Source organism: Athalia rosae, chromosome 2 (genome assembly GCF_917208135.1).
Source record: "Athalia rosae chromosome 2, iyAthRosa1.1, whole genome shotgun sequence".
NCBI classification, from domain to species: domain Eukaryota; kingdom Metazoa; phylum Arthropoda; class Insecta; order Hymenoptera; family Athaliidae; genus Athalia; species Athalia rosae.
In genome coordinates this window covers 5,191,814-5,217,457 of record NC_064027.1, presented here as the reverse complement: position 1 = coordinate 5,217,457, position 25,644 = coordinate 5,191,814, and the positions used below count along the sequence as shown (strand labels likewise).

The 25,644-nt window shown below is 41.1% G+C and overlaps 6 protein-coding genes across 16 annotated transcripts; 3 read left to right on the top strand and 3 right to left on the bottom strand.

The window, feature by feature from the left end:
• Window positions 1-67: 67 nt before the first annotated feature.
• LOC105684636 (probable serine/threonine-protein kinase DDB_G0267686) lies at window positions 68-18,441 on the bottom strand. Of its 6 annotated transcripts, none has more exons than XM_048650980.1 (8): window positions 18,312-18,441; window positions 6,878-6,978; window positions 4,336-5,068; window positions 3,110-4,216; window positions 2,495-2,871; window positions 1,822-2,233; window positions 1,605-1,706; window positions 68-1,515 (listed from the first exon to the last, which is right to left on the bottom strand). In XM_048650980.1, exons 2-8 carry the CDS (start codon window positions 6,969-6,971, stop codon window positions 1,176-1,178), a joined length of 3,165 nt encoding a protein of 1,054 aa, XP_048506937.1. In that variant the 5' UTR covers window positions 6,972-6,978; window positions 18,312-18,441; the 3' UTR covers window positions 68-1,175. The 6 variants fall into 6 exon arrangements, with proteins under 6 accessions (XP_048506937.1, XP_048506936.1, XP_048506935.1 ...); XM_048650979.1 differs by lacking the exon at window positions 18,312-18,441 and adding an exon at window positions 11,937-12,249; XM_048650978.1 differs by lacking the exon at window positions 18,312-18,441 and adding an exon at window positions 8,322-8,364.
• Window positions 5,549-6,695, top strand: LOC105684639 (transcription factor Adf-1-like). Of its 2 annotated transcripts, none has more exons than XM_012398158.3 (3): window positions 5,549-5,812; window positions 6,005-6,345; window positions 6,412-6,695. In XM_012398158.3, exons 1-3 carry the CDS (start codon window positions 5,671-5,673, stop codon window positions 6,676-6,678), a joined length of 750 nt encoding a protein of 249 aa, XP_012253581.2. In that variant the 5' UTR covers window positions 5,549-5,670; the 3' UTR covers window positions 6,679-6,695. The 2 variants fall into 2 exon arrangements, with proteins under 2 accessions (XP_012253581.2, XP_012253582.2); XM_012398159.3 differs by having other exon boundaries at window positions 5,618-5,805.
• LOC105684541 lies at window positions 13,025-18,944 on the bottom strand. 5 transcript variants are annotated; one of them, XM_048650983.1, is made up of 6 exons: window positions 18,760-18,944; window positions 18,337-18,526; window positions 15,460-16,254; window positions 15,089-15,347; window positions 14,666-14,866; window positions 13,025-14,552 (listed from the first exon to the last, which is right to left on the bottom strand). In XM_048650983.1, exons 2-6 carry the CDS (start codon window positions 18,472-18,474, stop codon window positions 13,471-13,473), a joined length of 2,475 nt encoding a protein of 824 aa, XP_048506940.1. In that variant the 5' UTR covers window positions 18,475-18,526; window positions 18,760-18,944; the 3' UTR covers window positions 13,025-13,470. The 5 variants fall into 5 exon arrangements, with proteins under 5 accessions (XP_048506940.1, XP_048506939.1, XP_025602397.2 ...); XM_048650982.1 differs by having other exon boundaries at window positions 18,337-18,507; window positions 18,760-18,943; XM_025746612.2 differs by having other exon boundaries at window positions 15,107-15,347; window positions 18,337-18,507; window positions 18,760-18,942.
• Window positions 18,945-19,052: 108 nt separating this feature from the next.
• Window positions 19,053-21,695, top strand: LOC105684685 (cuticle protein 16.8). Its single transcript, XM_012398245.3, has 5 exons — window positions 19,053-19,221; window positions 19,954-20,149; window positions 20,248-20,462; window positions 20,551-21,414; window positions 21,563-21,695. Exons 1-4 carry the CDS (start codon window positions 19,198-19,200, stop codon window positions 20,707-20,709), a joined length of 594 nt encoding a protein of 197 aa, XP_012253668.2. The 5' UTR covers window positions 19,053-19,197; the 3' UTR covers window positions 20,710-21,414; window positions 21,563-21,695.
• Window positions 21,696-21,911: 216 nt separating this feature from the next.
• On the bottom strand, window positions 21,912-24,372 carry LOC105684560 (synaptosomal-associated protein 29). The gene is made up of 2 exons (XM_012398012.3): window positions 23,913-24,372; window positions 21,912-23,726 (listed from the first exon to the last, which is right to left on the bottom strand). The coding sequence occupies exons 1-2, from the start codon at window positions 24,195-24,197 to the stop codon at window positions 23,202-23,204; spliced, it is 810 nt and encodes a 269-aa protein (XP_012253435.1). The 5' UTR covers window positions 24,198-24,372; the 3' UTR covers window positions 21,912-23,201.
• Window positions 24,373-24,522: 150 nt separating this feature from the next.
• LOC105684587 (mediator of RNA polymerase II transcription subunit 31-A) lies at window positions 24,523-25,623 on the top strand. Its single transcript, XM_012398049.3, has 3 exons — window positions 24,523-24,764; window positions 24,986-25,075; window positions 25,164-25,623. Exons 1-3 carry the CDS (start codon window positions 24,698-24,700, stop codon window positions 25,475-25,477), a joined length of 471 nt encoding a protein of 156 aa, XP_012253472.1. The 5' UTR covers window positions 24,523-24,697; the 3' UTR covers window positions 25,478-25,623.
• Window positions 25,624-25,644: the final 21 nt, after the last annotated feature.

Here is a 25,644-nt window from a genome sequence, read left to right as displayed (position 1 = left end):
CACCATAAAACCTCTAAATCACGGTATTGCGGGGTCTGATGAAATAAAATCATTAAAACGTCGAATATGGATTTTTATATAATTTTATTTTATTCAAAACTTTAATATATTTGATAACAAATGTTAAACTTGAAATACTTTATAAAAATACAAATATATAGTTTTCTATGTTTGCAGTTAAACGTCGATAATGTCACAGCAGGAACATGAAATCAGTTAAAGATTTTGATGATCAAATTATTTCGAGTTTTTAGACCCCATCGATACTTGGGGCCGATACTCAGTACGTTCACATTCACGGACTCCATGAATTGCTGTAATAAGAATGGACTTACCACCAAATATAATACATCTATTTACAAGTTTCTTAAGCCAATTCTGGCTTTTCACGTATACAACTGTAACATATGTATAGCGGTGTATAGCTGCATCGTATAGGATGAGTGTGTAAGGAAATAACTGGCTTGCGTCAATGGTTGAATGAAGTTAAAACTACATGAGAGCAAATGAAAATAAATTAAGAAGTTGTGAATGATAGCGCACATAGCGAATGATCATTAACGTCACGTGGTCAATAATTCAACGATCAGATTGTGGTAAATTGTGATGGAGGAGATGCACATTATCTTCCTAAAAAAAATATACAAATAATAAGAAATTGACTAAAATCTTGGGTCGGAAAAAAAAACAGGTTTTTGTCGTCAATCAACTCGAGAACACGAGAATACTGTAATCTAAGAAAACGATGGGAAAAGATAAGAACAAAAAATTCGAATGTTCATATTACTTTGCCTTACTTTTTACATTGTCTAAAAATTAATAATGATTTGATTTCGAATTGAAATCTGACAGCTCTAATAGTTCATCTACATTTAAGAATTCGAACAGACTAATATCAATCTAATATTTACAGCAAGCCACATTTGTAGGCTCGATTATTTACACATCTGAGACTTGAAAGTGATAAAATTTGATTTATGTGTTCACTCACTTTAGTTTCAGAACGTTATTTTATACCTTAGTTTTTCGTCCACGGATTCATCTCGTGATCTGCTCCAAGGGTCTATTTTTCTATTTTGGTGTATAACTTTTGTCCCATGAATTTGGTAGGCAACAACCTTATATTTTTCTTGTAGCATACTGATATCTGATTCGAGCTATGAATTGGTAAATGGTTACCTTGGAGGCAAATGTTTTAGGGGTCCCAAACTTAAAATAGAAGTTGCGCCAAGAGCGGCCAAATTGCACGAGCTGGAATTACGTGCACCGTCTATCGTTATTATAGGTAATCCAAAATAACCACCGGTCTGAGCACTAAGTTGTGAAAGAGGAATAAAACTTTGGATACCGAGGCTAGAAAGGCGATTCAAGACTTGATGTGACTTCAAATCGACCACTGGAAGAGCTAATTCGGCGCCACCATTCTGCAACGTTCCATCTGTTTCGTGATGATATACTTTTTTATGTTGTGCTAAAGCATTCGCCGTTGGATACTGAGCTGGGCAGAGGTGGCATCTGAAATACAAATATATTATCCATGCAGTATAATCCAGAGCAGCAGGTACTTGGATGATTTTATCGATAAGAAATGTTTTTAAACTCACTTATGAAGTAATTTACTAGGCGTACGATGCGAGGCCATGTGCTGCGACAGAATTTCTTGATTTTGGAAGACCTTATCACATACTTGACAAGTTAGCATGGCCCTGAAACAATTAATGAAACGGTGAATTTTAATTTTTATTCTAACTAACAGATCTAGAGGATTGATCAACTCCCGGTTTACTAATCTAGTTACTACTATTCAGAAATAATAAGTACTTTGATGGTCTGCCTCTTCGAATTCGAGCTCCAGGCTGCGGAGTGTCTTGGGTAAGATCGACCGTAGGAGGTCTGGGTGGTCGATCGACATCGCTAGTCGATTGCTTGATTGTTCTGGTATGCGGTACGGCAAATTGGCCCTGTTGTTCTTGTTGTTTTTTCTGAGAGCTTGCAGGAATTATGGATACGGCGGAACTCAGATTCAGGGATGTTACGTTTGGTGGTTGAGCCGGTGGGGCTGCTGCCTTCGCTTGTTGCTGTTGAGGTTGTTTGGCCTGCTCAGCAGCCTTATTTTTACTCGCAGCTGGCGTCACAGTGATTCCTCGAGCAGCCAATACATTTGCAACGGCCTTTGCGTCAGATTTTTTACCAGCAGGAGTTGAAACATTCTGGGTTTGTGCTGGAGCGGAACCTTCAGATTAGTCAAGAACACGGTTTCGATACTTTCCCAATAGTCTTCTGGATTGAAATTATATATCGAACAGAAATAATTTCAAACTCAACTGAACTAGAAGTGGGAATACATCGACTAACAAAAATTTGACATCACCGTAAACTTGTATTGAGATAAATAAATGCATTGGAATTTTCCATTGGAAGGCAATAGGTATGTTGTAGGTATTGTTCGACAGATATCTCAAATGAAACAGAATGTACAAGGAATGTAATTTACCTGGTTGCCGAACGCTCAATGTGATGGAGTCTGTTAGATGTATCGTGGAATCATTCCTTGTAGGTTGTTGAGCAACTGCTCCTTGTACATTTTGTATGACAGGCAATCCGTTGTTTCTTTTTTGCTGGGCAATAATATGACAATCGGCATCTTCATTTCTATCAGGTACCAACACATCCATTCGTCTCTGCTTAGAGGCAGTATGTTGTTGTTGTTGATGTTGCTGTTGTTGATGTTGCTGTTGTTGTTGTTGCTGCTGCTGTTGTTGCTGTTGTTGTAGCTGTTGTTGTTGCTGATGGTGCATCTGTGATGGCATCAATTGTGGCGCTGGTCGCTTCAGTCGTTGTCTTGGTGCAGAGCCAAGCATTTTTGGTGCTCTAAAATGATTATATCTGGATTGATACTTCCGATTTGAAGTCATTGCATAAAAATTCAGACACAGTTCAAGTTGGTATTAATTCAGCCCTAGATCTTATATAACTCATTAGTGTCACTCCACTGAATGAAAATTGAGTTGAAGTACATTGTTCTTGGAGCATAGGAGAGACGTGTATATGAATCATAAAGTGATGAATAAGAGTGAAATATATCAAGCTTAAAATAATTGAATGTAACCTGGGATTAGGGGCAGCCATTCTGCCTCGCGGCATTTGATGGGCCATCTGTGACATGAGCGGCGGAGCATTGGGCATTTGTTGATAAGCTGCGTTTCCGTATGGCGGATATAACTGAGATAAATGGGGTGGATAATGCATCGGCTGAGGTCCGGCGATATTGAACAAGGGTGGTCTTCCTCCGCGCGATACGAAATAATTTGGAGGTGGAATTAAGGTATTGGCACCAGGAGGCAACGAAGGAGGGAGCTGAGGCTGAGGCAATGGCATGCGCTGTACTTGCTGAGCAAGTTGTTGGACAGGTGCAGGTAGTTGATCAAAATTGACAGGTGGACTGAGTCGATGCCCTTTGCTACTAGAAATAAATCCAGGCGGAGTATTCGATTGAAGCGGGGATCTCAGTGGCGATGTTCTGCTCAATTGTGGAGAGTTTGAAGATTGCGAGGATCCTATGTGTCCTCCATGGGGTGAATTCGTGTTTATATGGGGTGAAAGTCGGTTCAAACTCGGAGATAGAGGATTGCCATGTGCTTGAGCTTTGTGAGCTGCAACTTCCGTGGGTGAATGGAAAATCAAGTTCACACAACTTGGTATGTTACATTGAAAATGTCCGACCTGAGCTCTATGTTTATCCAGTTGGGCAATATCCGAAAATTTCTCATTGCAGACGCGACAAGTGCGGACTGTTTCAGCTAGTCTCTCAAGTGAAACATACTCCGTTTCTTCAGGTGGTAGGCTACTTGATAAAGAATTCTCATTTTCATTCCGTCTGTGATGTTCAATCAAGAAATTTTGCAATAATGAACCAGCGTTCGGATCGGATTGATCCACAGCGTCCTCTTCGTGTTTATCTTCGTTATCCTCACTGTTATTAGGTAAGCCACTCGATAGTTGGTGCCAATTAAAGTCAGCATTCGTTTTTGGTGACTGACTAGATTCGCTTTGAGAATCGGACGAAGCAGCCTGCTTAGAGGCTTCGCTAGAACAGGCAGAAGACTTTGGAATCAAGCTGATCGCTGCGCTCTCTGTGAGCTGTTGAATCATCGCAGATGTTTCGTCGACATCCTCTTCAAGCGGTAGAACAGTCTCAGTCAACGGGTCAACAGATCTGGAAAAACAAAAAATAATGAAAATAATTCTATAGCCAAAATATGTGAAAAAAGTTGAAGATTCTTGAAGTGTATCTATCTGGTTCAAGAGATTGATGCCTGGAATAATGATTCTAACCTTGTATCTTCGCCAAGTTTCTTCAGGTTTTCAATTGCCTCCCTACAAGTGGCCTCTATTGCATCTGAGTCTTCATGATCTTCTATTTCTGGTAGAATTTTCTCAGAATTATGCGACTCATCAACAAGGGAGTGGTCCTCAAAAGTCTGATCTTCTCTTTCCACTGCATTGACTGTATCACTTCCTACACCTGAATCACCTTCATTGATATCCATGGATGAGAGTGTACTCTTCTCTTGTATACTATCATTGCATTCCTCACTTTCATAATCATTGTTCTCATAGTCCTCATCCTGGGTTGTCACATTCTCAAAAGACCGATCGACATCTTTATCTGTGATCTCAGTATCCTTGGAATCATTTGTTCTAGCACCTGCCACTTCGATTCTGTGATAAATGTCAGTATCCAAGTTGCTGTTTACCACTGTGAAGTCTTCAGATATCGACGATTTTTTGAGTGTTAATTTTAATGAATCTGTGGAGTTCTGTTTCTTGAGTGTCAATTTCAATGATCCTCTTTTTTCAGGTTCAAGACGATATGTAGTTGGGATCTGTTTTTTTTTTATCGGTTTCAAATTTGGTATTCTGTTCAATAGCACACGTGGTTGACCAACGTGAGTCAGAATGTGAAGGCTGAGCTCTTTTTTGGTTGAACACTGTGCACCGCAGATTTCACAAGATAATATGTTAGGAGATGGTGGATTCTTGAAGCCAGGCGGTTGAGTTTGTTGATCTGAAAGAACAAAGGTACAAATTGAGTTACGTTAGCAAATGCGTTTTACACAGCAACATGACAGGAAAAAAGGATTCTTCTCTTGTTTTGGAATTGAACAAGGTGTTTCCGTAAATACGGCTTAAATATTTTCGAATGATCAATAAAGTAAAATAACATTCTTATTTTTACAGGTGCGTACCGAATATGAACGTTTCTTACACTTTTGTTTCCGATAACTTTTAAATAATGTCCTTGCGTCACGTTGCACGGTCGAACATATGAACTTTATTTCTTAACCTAAGTTCCAACGTAAGTTCATGTTTACACAAATTATGAAATTCATTTGCGAACGAGCTTTACGCGAAACAGTTAAGAGTGTTATGCTTGCGCGTTACGTTGGCGGCGTGATTACGTCCATATTTGAAAATAGATCGGTTTTGAAATCGATCCAAAACAATTGAAGCTCCATTGGTCGGATTTACCGCCATGTCAGTTTCCCGCGTTGATACTCGCCCCACGTAAGACGCAACTAACATTTATCGTAAGCCTTCTGTAGCCGCAAGCGATAGTGAATTACAAATTGTGAAAATATTGTACCTAATTATCTCACGAAATATAGAATGTCATTGCTTGATGATATACAGCTCATAGAAGAAGTCAAAAAGTACCCTCTTCTCTTCGACACTAATGTTAAAGGTTATAAAGATCACGAAACAAAGGACAAAACATGGGTGAAAATTGCTGGAAAGCTGCAGGTAAAACGTAAGTTTTCAGTAGTACATATCGCGCAACGGTAATAAAAAGGAACTGTTGAGAACTACTCAACACTTTATATTGGCTACAAATAATCTAGAATTTAATTAGCAATAATCCATCAAAAGCCGCAATATTGCAATTACAGATTCATTGCCGAAATTATGAAAACACCAACTTTCAGCTGTTTAATGTTTTCAGCATTAGAGGCAAAGAATAGGTGGAGGAACTTGAGAGACAGATTTGTGCGAGAGAAAAAATTGATGTCCTCGGATAATGAAACTGACAAGGCGCAGAGAGCAACTCCTTGGCCTTTACTCGAGCACATGTCGTTCATATGGAATTTCATCATCCACAGACGTAGATATACCATGAATTCAATAAAAAATGAGCCAAAAGGCTATCTACCAATAGCTCCAAAAAAAGATGCAGCAGAATGGATGATATCTGTGGACTGTGAGAATGAGGGCGAAGATATACTATGCAATAAAAATGATCAGGAAGAAACAAAATCGAAAAGACAGAAGCTGCTTCCCTACCAGGTAGCTTGTACATGGAGAACTAATTCCAAATAAGACTTTGTTACTTATCAGACTTCTATTTTTTAGGAACAATCTATGGACGAATCACCTGATTTGTACCATGTATCTGAAGACACAAGGAGTTACTCTCAGAGAGCTGATCAATGTCTAAATTCACAATCGTACGTTGCCGATGAACAACATTACTTTTGCATGTCGGTTGCTGAAACATTACGCAGATTTACACAGAGGCAGAGTGCGGAGGCTAAATTAAAAATACAACAAATTTTATACGAGACTGAGTTTGGCGAGGCTAACGCCGTTTTTGAAGATGCTTTTATAGATCCGCAATGAATAAATCTGAAAGAGAAGATGGTTCCTACTCATTATCATCGAATGATCACTCAGCTAGTAGGTCGTTTATTCTATAAATTAGGATAAATTTATGCGAAGCAGAGCATTGAGCAATAATAACACACAGAGTTTGTCGTGGATCTTGACATTGCTCAGGAAAAAATCTTATTCTGTGCAATGTAAATGCGTGTGAACGTACCAAATTCTTCTGCTAATGTTTCATCGATGATCGTAGAGTTGTTATCTGCAGTAGAACCGAATGCTATGAAATCATCTTGCAATGGATTGCTCATTTCCAATCTGCAAACATAGTGAAAAAAATATTTCAACTGTCCTTTATATTTTCTCATGATGAAATAGAAAATAATGATTTTATGACAAAGTTTAGGAGAATTAGCGTGAACTTTCAAATTCGAAGATATTATAATTCGTCGTGAAGTTTCACCCTTCTTTGAAGTATCGTATTTGAAATCACTGTGTTTAGCGCGAATTTTTGCAAGTATTGACAACAAATTAGACAGAACGTCAAGCCATGATCGAACGAATTTGAAAAAAAGATACTCACAAGCATTGTTATTAACAGGTCCGGCAAGCATAAACAAATATCAGAGATGGTTTGTTTATTAGGACGAATCGCGCTTACTCGATCTCTGTTTCGGGTGAGGTTAGCTTGGGTTTTACATTAAGGCAGTAATTCTAGTAATGTCTGCGCAGCGCATAAAAATTATTTACTAGTACATATGTACACTCGAATGTGCTTAGAACTGGTTTAAAAGTGCACGTGCTCTCCGCATTACGTCATTAAATATTAAAATGAGCATACATATCCTCGGCTATGATATTTGCGATTATGCATTGACGCGTTGTAGATCTGTGAGGTCACGGTTAATCATTAGAGTAAAACTTGATTCTTCATTTTTTTCAACGTAAGTACGATGCTCGGGCATGTGTTCAATTCAAAATGGCTAGCAATGTTATGACAGATTACACCGGAACGCGGCACATTCGTACACAAAATGCATCAAGCGGACCCCCAGGTGTTAGGCCTGCGTACTAATTACAACTTTATTTGTGGTTATCAGACAGACAATATGGCGTCCGCGCGAACGGGGAAATCCACCTTTAAAGCCACAGAGATGAACCGAAATGTTCAAGCGTTCAGCAACGAAGAGTTCAGCGTTCAGGAGCCCTGTTTTCCAAAGAGGGGCATACTCGCGCACGCAGAAATTGTGTGGAGCTGGCGCGTTTTCTCCCCTCCCTCCATAGTCAGAACCGAAGATGATCCTCTCTCGATTTATGTCGCGTTGTACTCACGAACACACGACTTATTCCATGTCGGTGGTTCCCTTCGGAAACACACGATTGCACGTCTCGTACAAGTATTGGAAAAGTGTACCCCCTCACGGAACCCGACAAGTACAAAAAAAGGCTCAAATTGGATTTACCGAACCAAACCTAAATTTCACCGGGGTGGGGAGCCAATCAGAAGCCCCGGCATCGAGTGGGGCCTGCGCTTTGTGTACTTCGTTATTTTCTGCCCCGCTCCGGTCCCCAACCGCACCCCCCCGTTCCATTCGGGATTTGAATGCGAAGCCCGTGGCTAAAGCACTACAAGCACCACGCCATGCCTCTCTACTACCTACCATCGCCGTCACCGTTACCATTATCCATCGCCAACCATGATATTCATCCCGCGCTAAGCCCGCCCAGTATTCCACGTCGCTCGCGTCAACAACTCGTACGCGTAGGGCAACGTAACACCGAGCCATGAGGGGAATTATTTGGAATCAAGGGCACAGAACCGGGGAAACTTTCCCAGCTAGAAGCTCCTCGTCGGACCGTTGGAACCCCCTACGTTAAATGGTAATGCGGCGTCATGTGTGACGTTTACTGAAATCTTGAAATACGACAACTTGGAAATTAAGTTTCGTTTCACTTACATTCACAATGGAACAATGGTATTATGAATCAGCGTGCTCCGTTCGTAGCCGTTGTTGTTGCCGTGGCAATTGTATCACCTAGCAATTCCTAGAATATAATGCTAACGAGTACCGCTCTATAATTTATTGCAATTAAGCATTCGTCATCAGTTGCGACTATGAAAGTTATAACGTCAACAAATAACATTGTTTTCGGCTGCAAACGTTGCTGGCTACAAAAATAGGAATGCGTAACAATATGGAAATTACAGGGCAAATCGAGGCATTACATTCCAAGGGCTCGGATCGTGCATAGCATAAAATTTTGGAAAAACGGTCGAAAACGGGAGCTTTGGAGAGGGGCAACTCGATGACGGGGGAGGGTTTTGAACGGCGAACTTGACGGAATAGGTCGAAGGCGACCGAATACCAGGGCATATTGATCGTGACGCGTTACAGGCTAAAATACTGTACGCCCCGATGAACGGAAACCAGGCAGTTGGCAGAGCTTAACGTTACCATACAGGTATACCATAATTGGGGCATGTTGTGCGGTGCATCGCGTCATGCGCTGCTCTCGAGCTCTTATCGAGTACACACTGTACAAGTATGGTGTGTGTGTGCATCGAGAGCTCTAAAAAAGGCACCATCGAGGTCCGAAGTATCGAATGTAATTTCATTATGTTTTCATCATCCTTTTCTTTCAAAACTTATGCGACAATTGATGCAACCATTTTTTCCGATTACACTTGGAAATTATATATTTGAACACTATACCATGCCCCTGGGAATAACGTCAGCCCTGATTAAGAACTTGATATTTATCCGGCTCATAGTTGATTGGATTAATCATCAACGGAAATTTTCCATCAGATCCATAATCACGAGTTCGTACCAATCGTATTGGTAGAGGAATTTATACAAGTATCTGTGGTTAATGAGAGTTTGCTATAATGTGCGCAGATCTCTTGTACCGTGTGCTTTGCTAAGGTATGAAGCCGTTGACCATGCTTAGTTCATGGTGCCCAGGCCGGGGCGTGTTACATCGTACATTCACCCTTCGATCTCCCCGTATTTTCCCCTCATTCCCTTTAGCGGGAATCTACTATGCGTCCATGCCAACGGTCTGGTTTCAATGTCTGTTGCTGCAGTTGCGCACAACTTTCTAAACTGAACTTACTCCGTTTCAAGTTAAACCGTTAAAAGCATCCAACACAAATGTATACCGCGCGTATAGATGTATACTTATATTCGAAATACCAGGGAAACTTGAATGTGTGCCTCACATCCGTGGGGTGAACCGAGTGACATTCACTTCACCTTCACCAAAAAGTGGCATGGCGGCGACCAGACGATCGATTTTACACGACGAAGCTCATGCCAGCTATTATACCCGAGTCCCTCAACCCTCCCGGTTTTCACTCCCGTTATTTCTACCTTTATTGGTTTTTCGTTCAGCCATTATCCAGCTTTATTGAATTTAGACGGTATAACTTTCTAAACAAACTCCGAGCAGGCAATGCAAAGAAAATTTCTCTTCTCTCTGTATCGATGTTTCGAGTACTTGCCGATGTGAATGAATTATTGTCAACAACGATACAACGAATATCTCATGCGATGTAATTCGCAATGAGCTGTACGCTAAATTTTCGGCATGTTCAGCGTATGGTAAAGCATTGAGTGGAAAGTTGACCATCGCTCGTCGAGTGATTGTAATTGTATGGCTAATACCTTAGATGTATATGCATAAACGTACGACGTTCCGTTATGTGGGTCTTACGAGTCGCTAAGCCATATCGTGGAAAGTTCCACCGTTCCGTTTAGGACAAAGGAATATTGTTCGCTTTTGTACGTATAGCTATGTCCCCCGCTTCGGCAGAGAGCCCTGCCCATTTTGTTCACCGTCGAGCACTCGGCGGCGAGGTTGGAGAAGCAGGATAACGGTTCGCGGAGGCCGTGTATACCTGGGTAGCTTTTCCCCTCTTGGAGCGGTCCCATTTGTACAGCCCTTCCCTTTCCCCGACCATTGTACGAATGGTAGAAGTAGGGGACCGTACGCGTGCATAATTCATGTTTGGATATCGCGGGGAGTGCGTGCCGATTCACTAACACTGATATACATCCAAAGGCGCCGTATACCGTATACCCGAGTTCAATTGGTCGCACTCTTATCGCAACCACTCCAAGTATAATAAATTGCATCGCAACAGATGACGTTGCAAGAATTTTCTCGGAGCCCGAGCAGATATTTTTCATTCCAAAGATAGAACAAGTCGATTCTATTGCCACCAGGGAAACAGAAATATCGACTGCCAGGGGCCATTGCACGTGCCCCTTGCTCTCGGTTATCGGTCCCAGTCTAAAAGAATTGAATTGCAAACAACCTTGGTAGCTGCCCAGAGATTCTATTCAAAAACTTCAGTCTCAAAACACTTTTCTGCAAACTCGTTAGTCCATTTACTTGGAATACCAGAGGCAGAAATAATACGAGCGACAAAAGTATGCGTTGTCTGAGTAAAGGTGTGTGTGTATGGTGCTTTGTTCGAAATATAATGGGCATGGGAATATTTAATTTGCTTCAGGCCAATCATGGATCAACAAAAAATTATCGTTTTTGTTCCAAGGCCGGCGATTATGTGGAGTGAAATGTTCTCGTTCGTTTGAAAGCAACCGTCGTAGGTTTTCTCCCACTCTTCTTTTGTAGCCACATTGAGTGTGCATAGTACGCGTAACGTACATGTATACCGATACTTGTGATTTTTGTTGGAATATCGCTCGATGATTTTAACGGCTGCGCGTTGCGGGTTCCGCTACCCAAAGACCGTCGGGTGGAGGAGGACGTAATATCGTATTCTCGTCCTGCTTTTGCCGAGGCTGTTGCCAAGCGGGGCCGTAGCCTTCCAACCGTCGCGCCTGATGCCGCTCTCGAAATAAGCCCGTACACTTACACCAATGCAGTTTTCTATTAACGTGTCCCAACGTTGCCGTACCGGTAGCTGGGTGCTGCCTTCATAAATACTTGATTCTTCAGCTGGGAAAAGCAAGTTGTTCATGTTGCGTTTTCAGCGATGTTGCCAAGCACGAGCTTTCGGGAGGCCGTGGTAGCCATGTTCTCGTTACGCCTCACGCGATGAGCTGTATTCTAATCGATACAATCATGTCGTGATGGTAATTACGCTGTTAATGTAATCAGAAACTCACGCATGAATCTAGGCGTACGATTTTACCGAATATAACGTCAACGAGATTTACCGCAATAATGGCTCTGGGCGTTTTTTTTTGAAAATTTGCTTTTGGAACCGCAGACAAATGAGCAAAGTAGCATTCACGCATTCTCACCTACTTATCTTTCAGTGGACACTGAAGTTGAATCGAACATGAAGATCACTGATGTTCCACCGTGCCCTAATTGCGTCGAGCTTAAGCTACAGTCCAGTTGTTATACTATAAATGTTTTGCAGAACATAGCCCGGTATAAGCGAAACATGAAACGCCTACAACTTACGGAAACTTTAGACGGTAGTGTAAGTCACACTATCAGTAATCGGCCTGAAACTTTTTAAGACACTGGGAACGTCGCTAGACTTTTATTCCGAACAATTTTGGTACCACATAGTGGGGCATGGACAGCGCGGAAAGCTTCGACTTATCAGGTACAAGCATAAGTATGCGCGTTGTAATTTCTATGTGCAAGTTACGCGTGTAGTCTAAGATGCTGAAGGCTCTTGCGCAGTTGAAGAACTGCGACGTTTTGCTAATTAACATTCAGGGAATGAGACTGAAGACAAATTGTGCAACAGCTATTTTGTTGTTGAGAGTAAAACTTGATTATACAACAATTTACGCCAGCTAATGAATCTCGTCGACTACCGCTGCCGAGATAAATGTGAGAAGGGACCAAAATATCCAATTGACGAACAGTCGGACCAACACAACTTGTGCAAATAGAACGTTGACGTAAATCAATGTTACTATTTCTCCAGGCAACGCTCCTCTCTCTCTCTCTCTCTCTCTCTCTCCATCTTTTTTGATCACGATTTTTTTATAGATAATTGAACTACACAATGTCCTGCAGTGCTGTTTCAGTCTGTATATCGTTACGCTGATTGTATTTGTATCTGACAATGAGGACAGCATAATCTGCGCTACGCACTTCCGTAGGTGCGTGACAAAAAAAAAAAATAATCCTAAGACGGCGGTGAACGACATTGCACATATTGAATCCTACGTAGATCACGCCATTGCGTATGACCTTCTACCATTTGCATGCGCTACCGGTGCACATCACGACATGCGAACCAACGACGTTCCTGTTATTGAAAGAGAGAAATGCTGACGTATCATTTTTGTACTATCATGTCGCACTTGAGATCGCAATAAAAAAACATGTTCCACATCCAGAATTTCACAAAATCGTAGGTGGTATTTGTATTTCATCGTTCGGTAATTCGACCTACGTCGTCTAGGTACTACAAAAATAAAGCGTTCTCACAATCGGACTTGCACGGTCATGCGAAATGTGATAATAAGTTTATGCAACACACACGCAATCTATGATATAGATTAAAGTGACGTTACGACACAATTATCTCAACAATAGGAAAATTTATGGTATGGCAATAACAGAATACATAGTAAATTGCTGCCATGCGACTTAATTTACTTGTAACAAAGAAATTATTGTACAGATATAAATTTCAATTCAAAGATGACAAAAAATACCAACAAAAAAAAAAAAATAAAAAATTGATGAATAAATTGATGAAACGAGTGTGCAGTCTGCATTAATGCTGTTATAGACCCATTCGAAATCGCGATAGGCTGATCGCTGTGCGAACTTGAAGAAGAAAGATTTCTGTGAGTGTGCAGTTATTTAAATTTGGCGATCACTTAACGTGCTATATTTTCTATTACACAGACAGCAGTTTCTTCGGCCAATAAAGATAGGCACGAAATACAGAGGAAGGAATATTCGAAGGTTGGTAAATTCGAAATGAATTTTACAAACGGCTTCGTGCCTCGACTTGTAATGGTAAGTTTTAGCATAACCATTGACACCGAATAGATTATGCGTCGTCAGACCGATGGATTTTCGTGGACCAGCGCAGTGGTTTTCGCCGTTGCAGAGCGTACTTGTACAATCGGACATCGGATACAGTATGCGAAAATAATTATCGCTGAATTTTATCCGTTCGTCATAGCTCCGCGGTTGCGTGAATTCGGCTGAATTTTTCACGTTTTGACAGGAGACGCTCCTCGATTTTAGTTTCATTTTACGACTGGGTTCAGACGGATTTTGAACCGCGGTCAAAGCACTGTGGTACGAAACTACGTCGATTCGTTTAACGTCGAGTTTAGTTCGACGGGACGAAAAAGTGTCGGTTTCCTTAACGTTGACCGTGATCCGATCGTGCGGTTTGCACCGTTTCTTTTTATTCCTAGTCAGTCGATTTTTAATTTTGCAACGTTCCTCGCATCGCTCCCAACCCAATTGGAGCAGGTCGAATAATAAATCGCCCGGATCGCCCTTCCTCGCCACATCGACCGAGGTGTCCGTAGACGTTCTCGAAGAAACACCGATAATCACGTGTTCTTCCGGATCGTTGATCAACGACATATTCACGCGAGGTCCATTTTTCTCGGTTGGCTCCGAAAGCCTGACGGCCAAACTTTCCCAACAATTCTCCATTAATTCTTCGTTGGCTAGAAATAACTGTTTTCGGATACCTTCCGTTCCAAGGGACGAACGCTGAATCGCAATCTTCTCGTCTCCTCCACCGGTTTCTATAACTTCGGAATCTCGATACGATTCCGATATCTGCAGCCTATTCATCGATTGGAAGGTAAAAAGCTCTGCCGTATCCGATGTCGTCTCAGCAGTTATACCGGCATCTGATTCACGCTGTGATTCGGAGGGTGACATCAGTATCAGACGCCTTTTTGACGATGCCTGGACTACGGAGACGATAAATGAATTACACGTCGATATTACCGGTGCGATTATAACGTGGAAATAGTTAGTGTCAATTACACGAACAAGCGAAAAAAATTTCGTTGTAGGATCATACCGGTTCTATCGATTTTGTCCCCTGATGCACCCCTAGATATGTTTTTCGAGTCTAGGGAAAATCTTTGGGTAAGGGCCGTCAAGCTTTTTGTGACGATGGGCGGTCGAGGGCACTGGTTGCTATTTGCCGAACGATTCGCGCTGTTCGCACCGCGCTCGATTGCCGGTCTTAATATCGTTATCGGTTGACGTGGCGGGGTACCTTACAACCATACAAATTTTGGAGATTTGGGGCGCAAAGTTCTTATTTCAATATTCTCAGATCATTCGGGCGATCGATTTGACGAGGATATCGTGACGGGCGCGATTCACACCAACGTGTTCTTTCGATCGAATGACATTGATTGGAAAGTTGAACGTGCCGACTCGATCGCCAAATTGTGAAAGAAAAGGTTTGCCAAGCTAGGGGTAATAATATTTGTACCATTTTTTAGGTTGTAACCTTTTTTGCTCGCGGTCGCAGCGGATGGAGGGTCCTCTGTGGGGCTGCCGCAGTGTCCGAACCCCGAACATTTTTGGCTACCAGAATTTTCCACCTCGCAATCAAGCGATTTGCCGATGCTTCTTTGCGTCTCGTCGGCAGGGGTGTTTGTTGATGGGATTTGACCTTGATTGTTCGTTAGGTTACCCGCCCCACAGTTGTCGCCGTTTCTATATTGCTCCATGGCTTGCTGTTCGAGTTCCTAAGAAAAAAAGTTCAAGTTTTTCAATTTTTCGAATACTTTGAACAAGACAAACTGGTAATCATGTCTTTTTTCTCAATCGATAAAATCAACGATCGTTAATCACACTCACTTGATACCTGAGAGCTAAACATTCTTCGGAAGTTCTGTACTGTTCCATAGCTTGTCGTTCGAGTTCGTCGTAACGTCTGTCGAAAACATTCTCCAGAACAATTCCACTCGACGACGAATTGGTCAACACGTCTCTGTAGAGTCTCTTTTTTGCCGGTGCCTCGCTCGACGCATCAAACTCTCCGAATCTGGGCGAAGATTTGTCTTCCGCGTCGTTGGTCGCGTCACTTTTCGTTTCGTTGCGGTCGTCGCACTCGTAGACAAAATTTTGAAAATCCGTAACGAGCGTATTAACCGCGACGAATTCCTTGGCTCTTTTTGGATAGCCCTTTTCAAGCCACTGCAAAACGTCAGTTTCAGATTTCAAATTGGGCTGTCTCGATTCCAGAATGAAGCTCGAGCTATGCTGGGGATTCTTCGATTGATTCCTTCTCGCTTTCATCGCGCTTTTCGTCAGTAATATCAAATTGTTGAAATCGACTCCCTGGGTCTTCCGCCTCTGAGAAGGATCGTTGTACAGTTCCGGTGGCTTCTGATACACGGGAATAGGCGCCGAAGCTAGACCACAGCCTTTAGGTATCCCGTTACCCGACGTTATCTTATCGTGCATTTGCATCCGACGCTGAATCATCGCTGGACAAACGGACTGCACGGGCGCGCAAACCGGAGAATGGGGAAAATGGCACCCTGCGACTTGCACGTGCAAACCGGGATTCGCTCTTTGGATCCACTGATGCTGCGACGCTCGGTTCGGGGAGGCAGTGTTTGATATTTGTTGCATCGGTATGCTTCCGCTCTACAATCACATGCGGAGATTCGATATCATTTCAACACCGGGTGACGCTACGCCGGATGACCAGTCGTCGAAACGTTAACATCGACGAGCACGATAATCGGTAAAATGATCATCAGAAAATTACTATAAACTGTAAATACGTAATTTGTATACTAGAATGAATATTAGCTACTTGAAATAAATTTCCGCAACTCGGTACGTGACCCCTGTTGTAAGGAAACAATTCGTCCTGGTAGCATCTTTCCGCCGACGAAGGAAAAAATTGGAGAGGGACGAACTGATCTTGATGAGATTTCGAACGATTGATCGGACCCTTAGGAAAAAATTCGGGAACCTCGGCGCTCAGCATGGGCGGAGGAGGGTGTCGAGCCACCCCCATGGAATCTGGGCCGGAGGACTGATGTCTGGGTCTCGTTGCGAACGTTTGTTGTTGCAAACTACAATGCGCGTATTGTTGTTGTTTCGGACTCGGAAGGTGATGTTGTTGCTGTGGATATTGCTGTCGACCGCACTGTGGATGCTGCTGATGTCTTTGGCTCTGGTGAAAATATTGGAGTGCGGGCACTTCTTGTTTCTTATGTTGAGTCGTCTGGAGTTTCCCTTGATTCCACAAGCCTCGTACAGCGTCCGAAGTAACACGTGCTTGCAACATTATCTCGGCCATGTCGTCGGTTGTGTAACGAGGCGGAGGATATTTGTCGTAATCTTCTGTGTCCGGATTTTTGCACCGGGATTCTGGGTGTGCCGGAATAACAGATCAACGTGTATATATATATAATATGCGATAAATGTTAATGTCAAATAAAAGATACCCTCGATATTTTTAGCGCCGAGTAAACTGCACGTTGGCGTATATTTTCCCATCGATTTTTTGACGACTGGAACTTGTTCCAAGGCAGAATTCCGTTTCCTGGAAACTACTTCATCTCTTTTTGATTTTACATTTCGCCCCTTTTCGCGACCGGTGATTTTTCCATAGGCTAATTCTGCTCCTTCGGTTCTAGAAGCCAGTCCTTTTCTTGAACTGAATTTTAGACAAATCGTAATGTCGACTTTTTTCCATTACGAAAATTCAAGTGAATTTAGCAAATGGTTATTGATCGCACAACTAACAGTACATCGTCCAATGGCAATGAAGTTGGGGAATTTAACCGGGCGAAGTGTTCTTCAACTTCCTCGAGCATCCATGGTTCTTTGATGGCATCGTTGTGAAAATCGCTTTGCCAAACGACCTCTCCGTTATCGCTATGTTTGTACATTCTTTCTCTATCATCGTTATATTTGTAGTTCCCATATTGAGCCAGCCACGATCCGGGAATCGTATCCCGAACGCACCTTGGCTGGTAGTCTCCTTTTTCACAATATCTTTCGTTCAGCTTACAATTCTATAGGAAAATTAGATTCCATTTGTCAAGTCGGAATTCATTATCTCGTTCAATTCTCCCAGGACGTTAGTTTAGGTATACTGATCGCCTCAAGTATATCAAAGGATGAGGAATGGTTTGTAAAAAAAATCACTGACATGAAGTTTATTGTTAAGTCAATCAACCTCCACATCTATGACAGACCGATATACAAATTTTACATGTACCAATATGCATATCCTATGTAGATTTTCGCACGATCGGCGACTACTTTACAGCTAATGAACTATTGGACTAGAATCATAGGTATATACATACGTACACCTTCATTACTCGCCGCAAAAAAGGATGCCAGTCGTGTACATGAATATAGAATATTCTATGAATGTAAAATAGAAGCTAGAATGGTTTTGGAATCTAAACGAGGCAGTTATTATAACTGCAGAAATGAAAAGTTCAGACGGCGATTAGCAACGGCACGAGACGGCGTTTAATGAATATTTCTCTAATTGTAAATAGGAAAAATATGTTGCTTCTGAAAACGCATTTCATGGCCGCAATTACGGGGTTTGAAATTCGATCAATTGTAAAACTAAGCCGGTAAACGCGCGATATAATAATCCTCGATAATTTGTCGGTTATAAAACGCGTTCACACGTCGTTTAAAATATGAAGCAAAGAGTGCCCACTCACCCTGAACATAAGACAATGATCCTACCTGAACCCACAAAGAATGGTTCAGCTTTCGGAAGGGATCGTCCTGATGATAGGCCCAAACTTTGTCTGCGATCAGTCCGATATTGGCGTAGGCGCCATTCAACAGCTCCTCGTCATACGACGGAACCGAAGATATCATTATCTGGTCATCTTATATGTCAGCTATACTCGTCTGCAATCAACGCGAAAAACTAAAAAAACAGCTCGATTATTTATGCAAGAAATTTTTTTGTCCACACTTCTCTAATTCATGTAGTCGTAAGGGACTATCGATTTGAAATTTATTTCACGTCCCGTGAAATAACGACACGAAATGTCTTAACATCTCTTAAACAAAATTCGTTCAAATCGGTGCTTTTTCAATAATGATGAAAATTGACACCGAGAGAAACAAGCGAATATCCAGATCGTGAAATGAAAGTACCGTTTTGAAGATCCTTTGGAATTGCCGAATTGAAATCAGCGCGCGCGCTATTACCGATGTTACTGCTCCATTCGAATTTCCGATGGTAAATCGAAATCTACGCAGCTAGAAATTAGTAGACGCATTGCTATTCGTATACTATCTTCTCGCTCACGTTTTGCTCATTTTTCCATAGTTTCCCCTGTATTTTCTGAACATGTTTCCGCAGCTTCTGACGTCATTGGTTACGAGGTCGCCGCCATTATTATGAGCCACGATTTCAAAAGCGAAAGTACAGAATAAGGTATCCAGTTAGTTTAGTATACCATATATCAGTGAGTTGTTACCACGTATTATTTTATTTCAATGAATTGATAATCAAGAAAAACATTCCAACGAACGCATTGATTAGACGTATTTGTAATACTCAAGGTTCGCACTGTTGCAGCATTAAGGATAATGGAGTTTTTGAAAACAGGATTGGTAAATGGTCTTTAAAGTCATAATAATAATTCATCAATTTCGAAACACACGTCGTTCTAAAAAGCATTTGATACTTTAGACGAAAGTTTACGGAGGGGAATAATTGATAGACATACAGATTTTGTATGGGAATTCGGAGTGTCCTCCAAAAATCTGACTTTATATATATATAACGTGAATATTAACTTTATGACGATAGAAATTTGTGTGAGAATTATAAAATCAAATAAAACAAGTATGAGGTCATATTAGAGAGGACATAGCAGCGCACATTGAAATAGAAGGGAACGAGGAAACCGATGAAACTTGAAAATTACCGTCAGGAAAAATGATCCGTATACAAGCGAAAAAAATTTTCGAAATAAAACTCTTTGTAAATTCAAGACGTTTATAAAAACTGGAACTACAATGAGATAACATATTGCGATGATGGCGAAAAGAAAGTAGAGGAAACATGTTTCGTTGAAGCGCCAAAGCGTATCAAATAGAGTAATACTTGCTGCAAGGACTGCACTAGCATGTTACCAAGAAAATATTACGCCCATATGTTTGGAAATAAAAATTTAAGTTCGGAGGAAAATGATCCAATTACGAGATTCAGAAATTTTTTCTAACACGTCCTTGAAAATCAACTCGGGGCACGGGATTTTTCAAAATGGAATTACGTTACGATTATCGCTCGCTCAAAAACGGCGCGAAAGCTGCTTCATAGGATCCCTCTTTGAATTACAGGTGACGCTTATTAGTCTGGTAGGTTTTGGCCTCGCAGACGTGTCTCACATTTTGCCACACGATGGAACCATACCCAGCAGTGTCACACCTCCGTCTCCGCCTTCACCTTACAGTTTCCAGTATTCCGCGGGAAGATATCCCGGCCAGATCGACCGCATCCATAAAGAGGCCGGCGATGGTGCAGGCTCGGTGCACGGTAATGAATAGATTTTGAGTTTCGTCAAACTCGTAATAGTAATCGTCATCTTTTTCGACTTCTACACTCTAGGACTATACATGTAACGTTCTCTGCAGGTATGTACTCTTACATAGATCCAAAGTACAAGGTCCGCACCGTGGAGTACACTGCGGATAGCAATGGCTTTCACCCTTTATTGACCAACTTTGAGGACACTCAGGCCGTACCCGTCGATTCCGAGGCTGTAGCCTTGGCCAAGAAAAGACATTATGCCCTCTACGAACGCATCGCCACCGAACATGCTCGAGGAGTGCAAGTTAATTCACCAGCGGTTGGTTGATTATGTTGAAAATCTGTTGATTGCTTTTTTTTCAGTTTGTAGGCATGTGGTAATGTACGTACGATAATTATGCCATCAGGAAACGGTAAGCGTGCAGCGAGCGAAGGATCGACATCTCAATCTCTTCGCAAAGATAGCGCAGGAGCACGCCGCTATCGCTGCGGAACGGGAAGCTGAGAAACGTGCTTTCGAGGCTACTTCGATCCCGAACGATGTCCATGAAGAAGAAATTCACTGACGACAAACTCGAGATGAATTAAATACTATATTATTAATAATTCAATGGGGATTAGAGATTCATACTCGTGACGGCTTCAGCAGTTATTTTATTATCTTTGCTGTATTATTATCGGCAAAAGCTAACAATCAGCTATTGAGTATGAGATTGCGCTTCAAAAGCTGAAAATAAAAATAACACTAACCATTGGTCTTGTTTTCCCTAACTATTATTGGTCTGACTTTCTTATGTCCTACCCAGCCACACGAATTGTGTGTCGGTGAATCTAATTCGCTCATAACTCCTCAGTCGTTATATGCTTTAGGCAATAATTACAGCCTTCGACAAAATGCGGCGGTGATTATCGCAACACACTGGATGCAATGTTATTGTAAAATAATCTATCTATTTGCTTATCGACAGCATGATCTCATTGTGATTTGCTGCATGTATGACACATACGCTCTTAATTGACGTAAAAATTGGTTTGAAAACTAATTACGTATGACTTGTGATGATTTTTACGTGAAAACCGGAAACTCTATACAACCTGGTAGGACACCAAACAATGGTAATGCAAAAAAAGATAAAACTCACAAAGGCGTTGAATGTTCATAAAAATGGAGCTTGCGAACAGGAACACATCAGTGTCCATAATTTTGCACCGTGTTCAAGATGAAGTTTCTGACAGTTGGATTCCTTTTTGCGATACTTCTCAGCGCCGCTGTGAGATATTAAATTCTTCTATTCATTTCCTCGTTACAATGGCATTGCGCTGATCTTAGACCTACATAATAAATGGGACAGGCCTTTTTTTGCTAAACATTTTAATTCGTTAAAGTAAGTAATTTTCAAGTTTGTCTACTTTCTACAGTACGCAATGGCCTTCAATATAGAAAACAAAGATGCCATAAGCGGCTTCAAGCCTGGCATGGATGGTAGCCCATCTTGCCATGGAGGACGTGGTCGACACGGTCATGGCCCTGGATCATCGGTTAATTCAACTGGTACTATTTTCAATTCACTTCCAAAGCTTCGAGTAGTAATTGAACTTTACTCATATTGATCTACGCGAATATTAATGCTTGTGCACTACATTTTAGAAACAACTGTTACCGATGCTGAGCAAACGACTGACGCAAGTTAAAGAGAAGAAAGTCAGGATTGGTCTATCGTTAGTTGAATTGCACATGATATTTGCTGAAGAAAATAATACACACGGCTTTGTATATGTATATTGCACACATAAATATGTAGAAATTTATTCGATTGGAAAAAGATTACAAATTTACAATTGTCTTTACAAACTGTTTCTTAATCATACCTGTATACTAACCACGATTGTGTATACTCTTCGAGTATAAATATGACCCCACCTGTGAAGATTAAACTTATCACTGGATGCCCGACTTCTGAATTAAATCGAGATACAATTCTTTTAACGGAGAGGTAAAACGATTCAGATTTCACAAAAATGAATCAAAACGAATCTTGAATTCCCTTCAATTTAAAATGATTCCAGAGCATGGAATATATGGATGACTTGTTCTCGGTATTCAAGAGATTCTGAATGTCAATACTATTCCATTTTTTCCGGTAATTCATAAGGTAAGGTATGATAAATTTTCCACAATCCTTATCACACAGATCGTTGTTTAACGGCGGCTAAATGAATGAAGAAAAAAATTCGAGGATCACGAACTGGAGAAATCCGGAGTCTTTATCAGGAATGCGCACTTGATTTGCTGTAAAGTGATGAAGCACGGATGTTAGCGAGTCGATTTTATAATGGTATTTTCCCACTAAAGTCTGTAAAAATGTTAATTTTTTGGGGGTAAAGCTTCATTTTACTCTCAGTCTTGCTTCTTCTATTAGAAAGTGGCAGCACACGAATCAAACCGTTTGGTTTATCGGAAAAATGAATACCGACGCCCCGTATAAAATTTCATAAGTCCATGTCGCAGGCTTAATGAATCGCGGATCTGGTAGCGAATTCGATATCTATTGTAGTTATAATTAGTGTCAATGTTAGAGCAAATAGGAATCGATGACTCTGCTATTTTCAAGGGTCATGCCCAGATACACTTTGAAAGATTTGATACCTACACTTGATCAAAATAATGTGTACAACGATTCAGGTCCCTGATCTAAAAATGAGCATAAAAGATCAGAGTCAAATATTCTAACTTACGAACGATTCGGCATTCTTACACGCGTACGTATGAATGCATGGTGATTGCGCGTAATCAATCCATGATACATGAACATAATTGCATGTGACTTTTCACTACATAATGCTCTCCTATTATGACAACTGGTTATATACGTTCACTCATTTTTATATTAACAGAAGACTGCTGGAGATTAGATATATGAGTTTAATCAACAATTCACAAGTATTCTACATCGACGAACATAATATCATGCTCACACCGGCAAAGTTCAGTATCAACTTTTTCCTTGCCCTTAATCTAATAGTTATAATATTCTCTGTTCTTTTTCTCGAGAAAAACTCACTTTTTAAGCAAGCGTTTCATATCCTTATTCTGCCTTTCAATGGTAATGTCTGCTTTCTCTGTTTTCTCCATGACAGTATCGATTAGATCATTTTGAGAATCTATTTCTTCAGTTAATCCTACTGCCAGACCCTTTAACCTTGCTAGAGACCCACTCATTTCATCTAAATTCTTTTCTAAAATAGCACTGACATTATTTTCCAATCTAGGGGGTTCTTCTTCATCCAACAATCCTCGAACACGTAGCGCCGGATGATTTGTGGAAACATTAGCTTTTGCTCGATCAATCGAATCGGATAAGGGTGATGATGACAATGATCCCGAACTAGTGGACTCTGGTAGTTTCAAATTAGCACTAGTCGGTGGTGGACCCTCCATAGATTTACCACTGAGGTAATTCTTTAGGCTACCAAACACACTTTTTATTCCTTGAATATGCTTCTGGCTAAATCGCAGGGTGCTAGTGATATCATCTAAACGTTTCTCTGTTTTCTCCAACTGTTCTCGTTGCCTAAGCAGTTCCTGAAATTTAGACAATTAATGATAAAGTTAGTGTGAATCATCGCTGACTCAAAAACAGGAAGGGTTTTATGATTGTTATGTTTCTTGATAAAAATTTAGCTCAGTCCTCTGCAATCCACGGGATCAAATTAATATTTTTTTCAAACTCTATATTAATCGTGATTAATAAGAATCCATAGGAAGTACCTCAGCAGTGGCTGCACCAATTTGTTCCGAATCCCTCAGTAAGGAAATAGATCTTTCAGAGGACTGAATCGTTCGTTGTTCGATGGCTTTTTTGCGTTCCATTAATTGGTCCCGTTGTTGTTCAAGATCATTATTGTAATTATTGTAATTATTATACGGCGAGTAGTTGCTAGATGAAGGTTGCGATCTCGGTGGAGCACTCCGCAAAAATGTATCGTCATCAATGTCATCTTCCAGAGCGAAGAAGGGGTTTTTCGGATCACTCAAATAGTTATGGCCTGCCATTATTGTTGGAATATGGTGAATTACAGACCGACAAAGGCCACCGGCCACCTCTTTTTATTCAACAAAAAACTGCGGATGATTGATTTATCGGGGAACGCGGATAACCTTAAACACCATCAGCTGATACGATGCTGGGCTCTTGTCACAACTATTGTCATGGCGTTGTGACGATAGCCTTCACTTCACTGTTATCCTCACCGTTGTGACGTCTCTGTCACTTACGACGACAAAACCGTAGCGCCGTCCTGTGATCAGTTACCGTAGCTCAATACCACTCTAGACGCCCATGATCCCGCCAAGAGATCGCATGGCGTGTCATTTGTTGTTTGATTGAGGTAGAGCCAGTAACGACGTCGTAAGTTCGGTATGCTGGGGGTTTGTTGATCCTGGGGCAGTCCTTGATAGTTTGGATTTTCACAAACTATCAAGTAACAGACAACTGATACCCCAAGTATTCGCCGAGCGCTGGACGATTATCAACACAGACTGGTAATCGTAATATGAACCGGTTGGATGATCCCCCAGGTTTAATAAAAGGAAGGAAACCATCTTTTATCGGAATGAACGGTAGGTCGATCAGAACGAAAACAAAGTAATAATTTCTCTGTCCTGTCTTGTCTCGATCAAAGATAAAGATATTTCGCAACCTTAGTGATTACTTTATGCATATACGACCCAAGTAGATTATAAAACCAATTAATAGTAGCTACTGACACGCTGAAACACCGCATAATTGTCAACACGCTAACTCTAACCTCACTTTTGTGTGTTTTTGCGACTTTTTAAAGGTGTTCCAGAAACTGACGATCAACAGCGACTTCGATTCCAGGTGGAATTGGAATTCGTTCAATGTCTCGCGAATCCAAACTACCTAAACTGTGAGACTTGCTCATAATCATTTTGTAAACTTTGGTCCTCATATAATTGGTGGGTAATCTAGAGCTGATATAATATTGTTCATTACAGTTTTAGGACAGCGTGGGTATTTCAAAGATCCGAAATTCATCAATTATCTGAAATATCTTTTGTACTGGAAAGAGCCTGAGTACGCCAAGTATTTGAAATACCCAATGTGCCTATACTTCCTGGATTTACTGCAGTACGAGCACTTCCGTCGTGAAGTTGTCAATGCCCAATGCACGAAATTCATCGATGATCAACAGATATTACTGTGGCAGCATTACACTAGACGCCGGACAAGGCTTCTGCAAACAGCTGCGGAGCAAACACAGCCTAATAACACTCAAAACAATGGTATGGTGCAGCCAAAAGTACCGTAGACTGTATATACTTGTTACTTTACTTTTAACAATGCATTGTTGAATACATTTACCTGCATCAACTGTACATTTTGTTCCTTTTTCATTTGTATTATTTGTAATGTATTGAATATTTGATAAAATAGAAATAAAGAAGTTTTTTTGTATTCATGAGGTAGTTAACACGA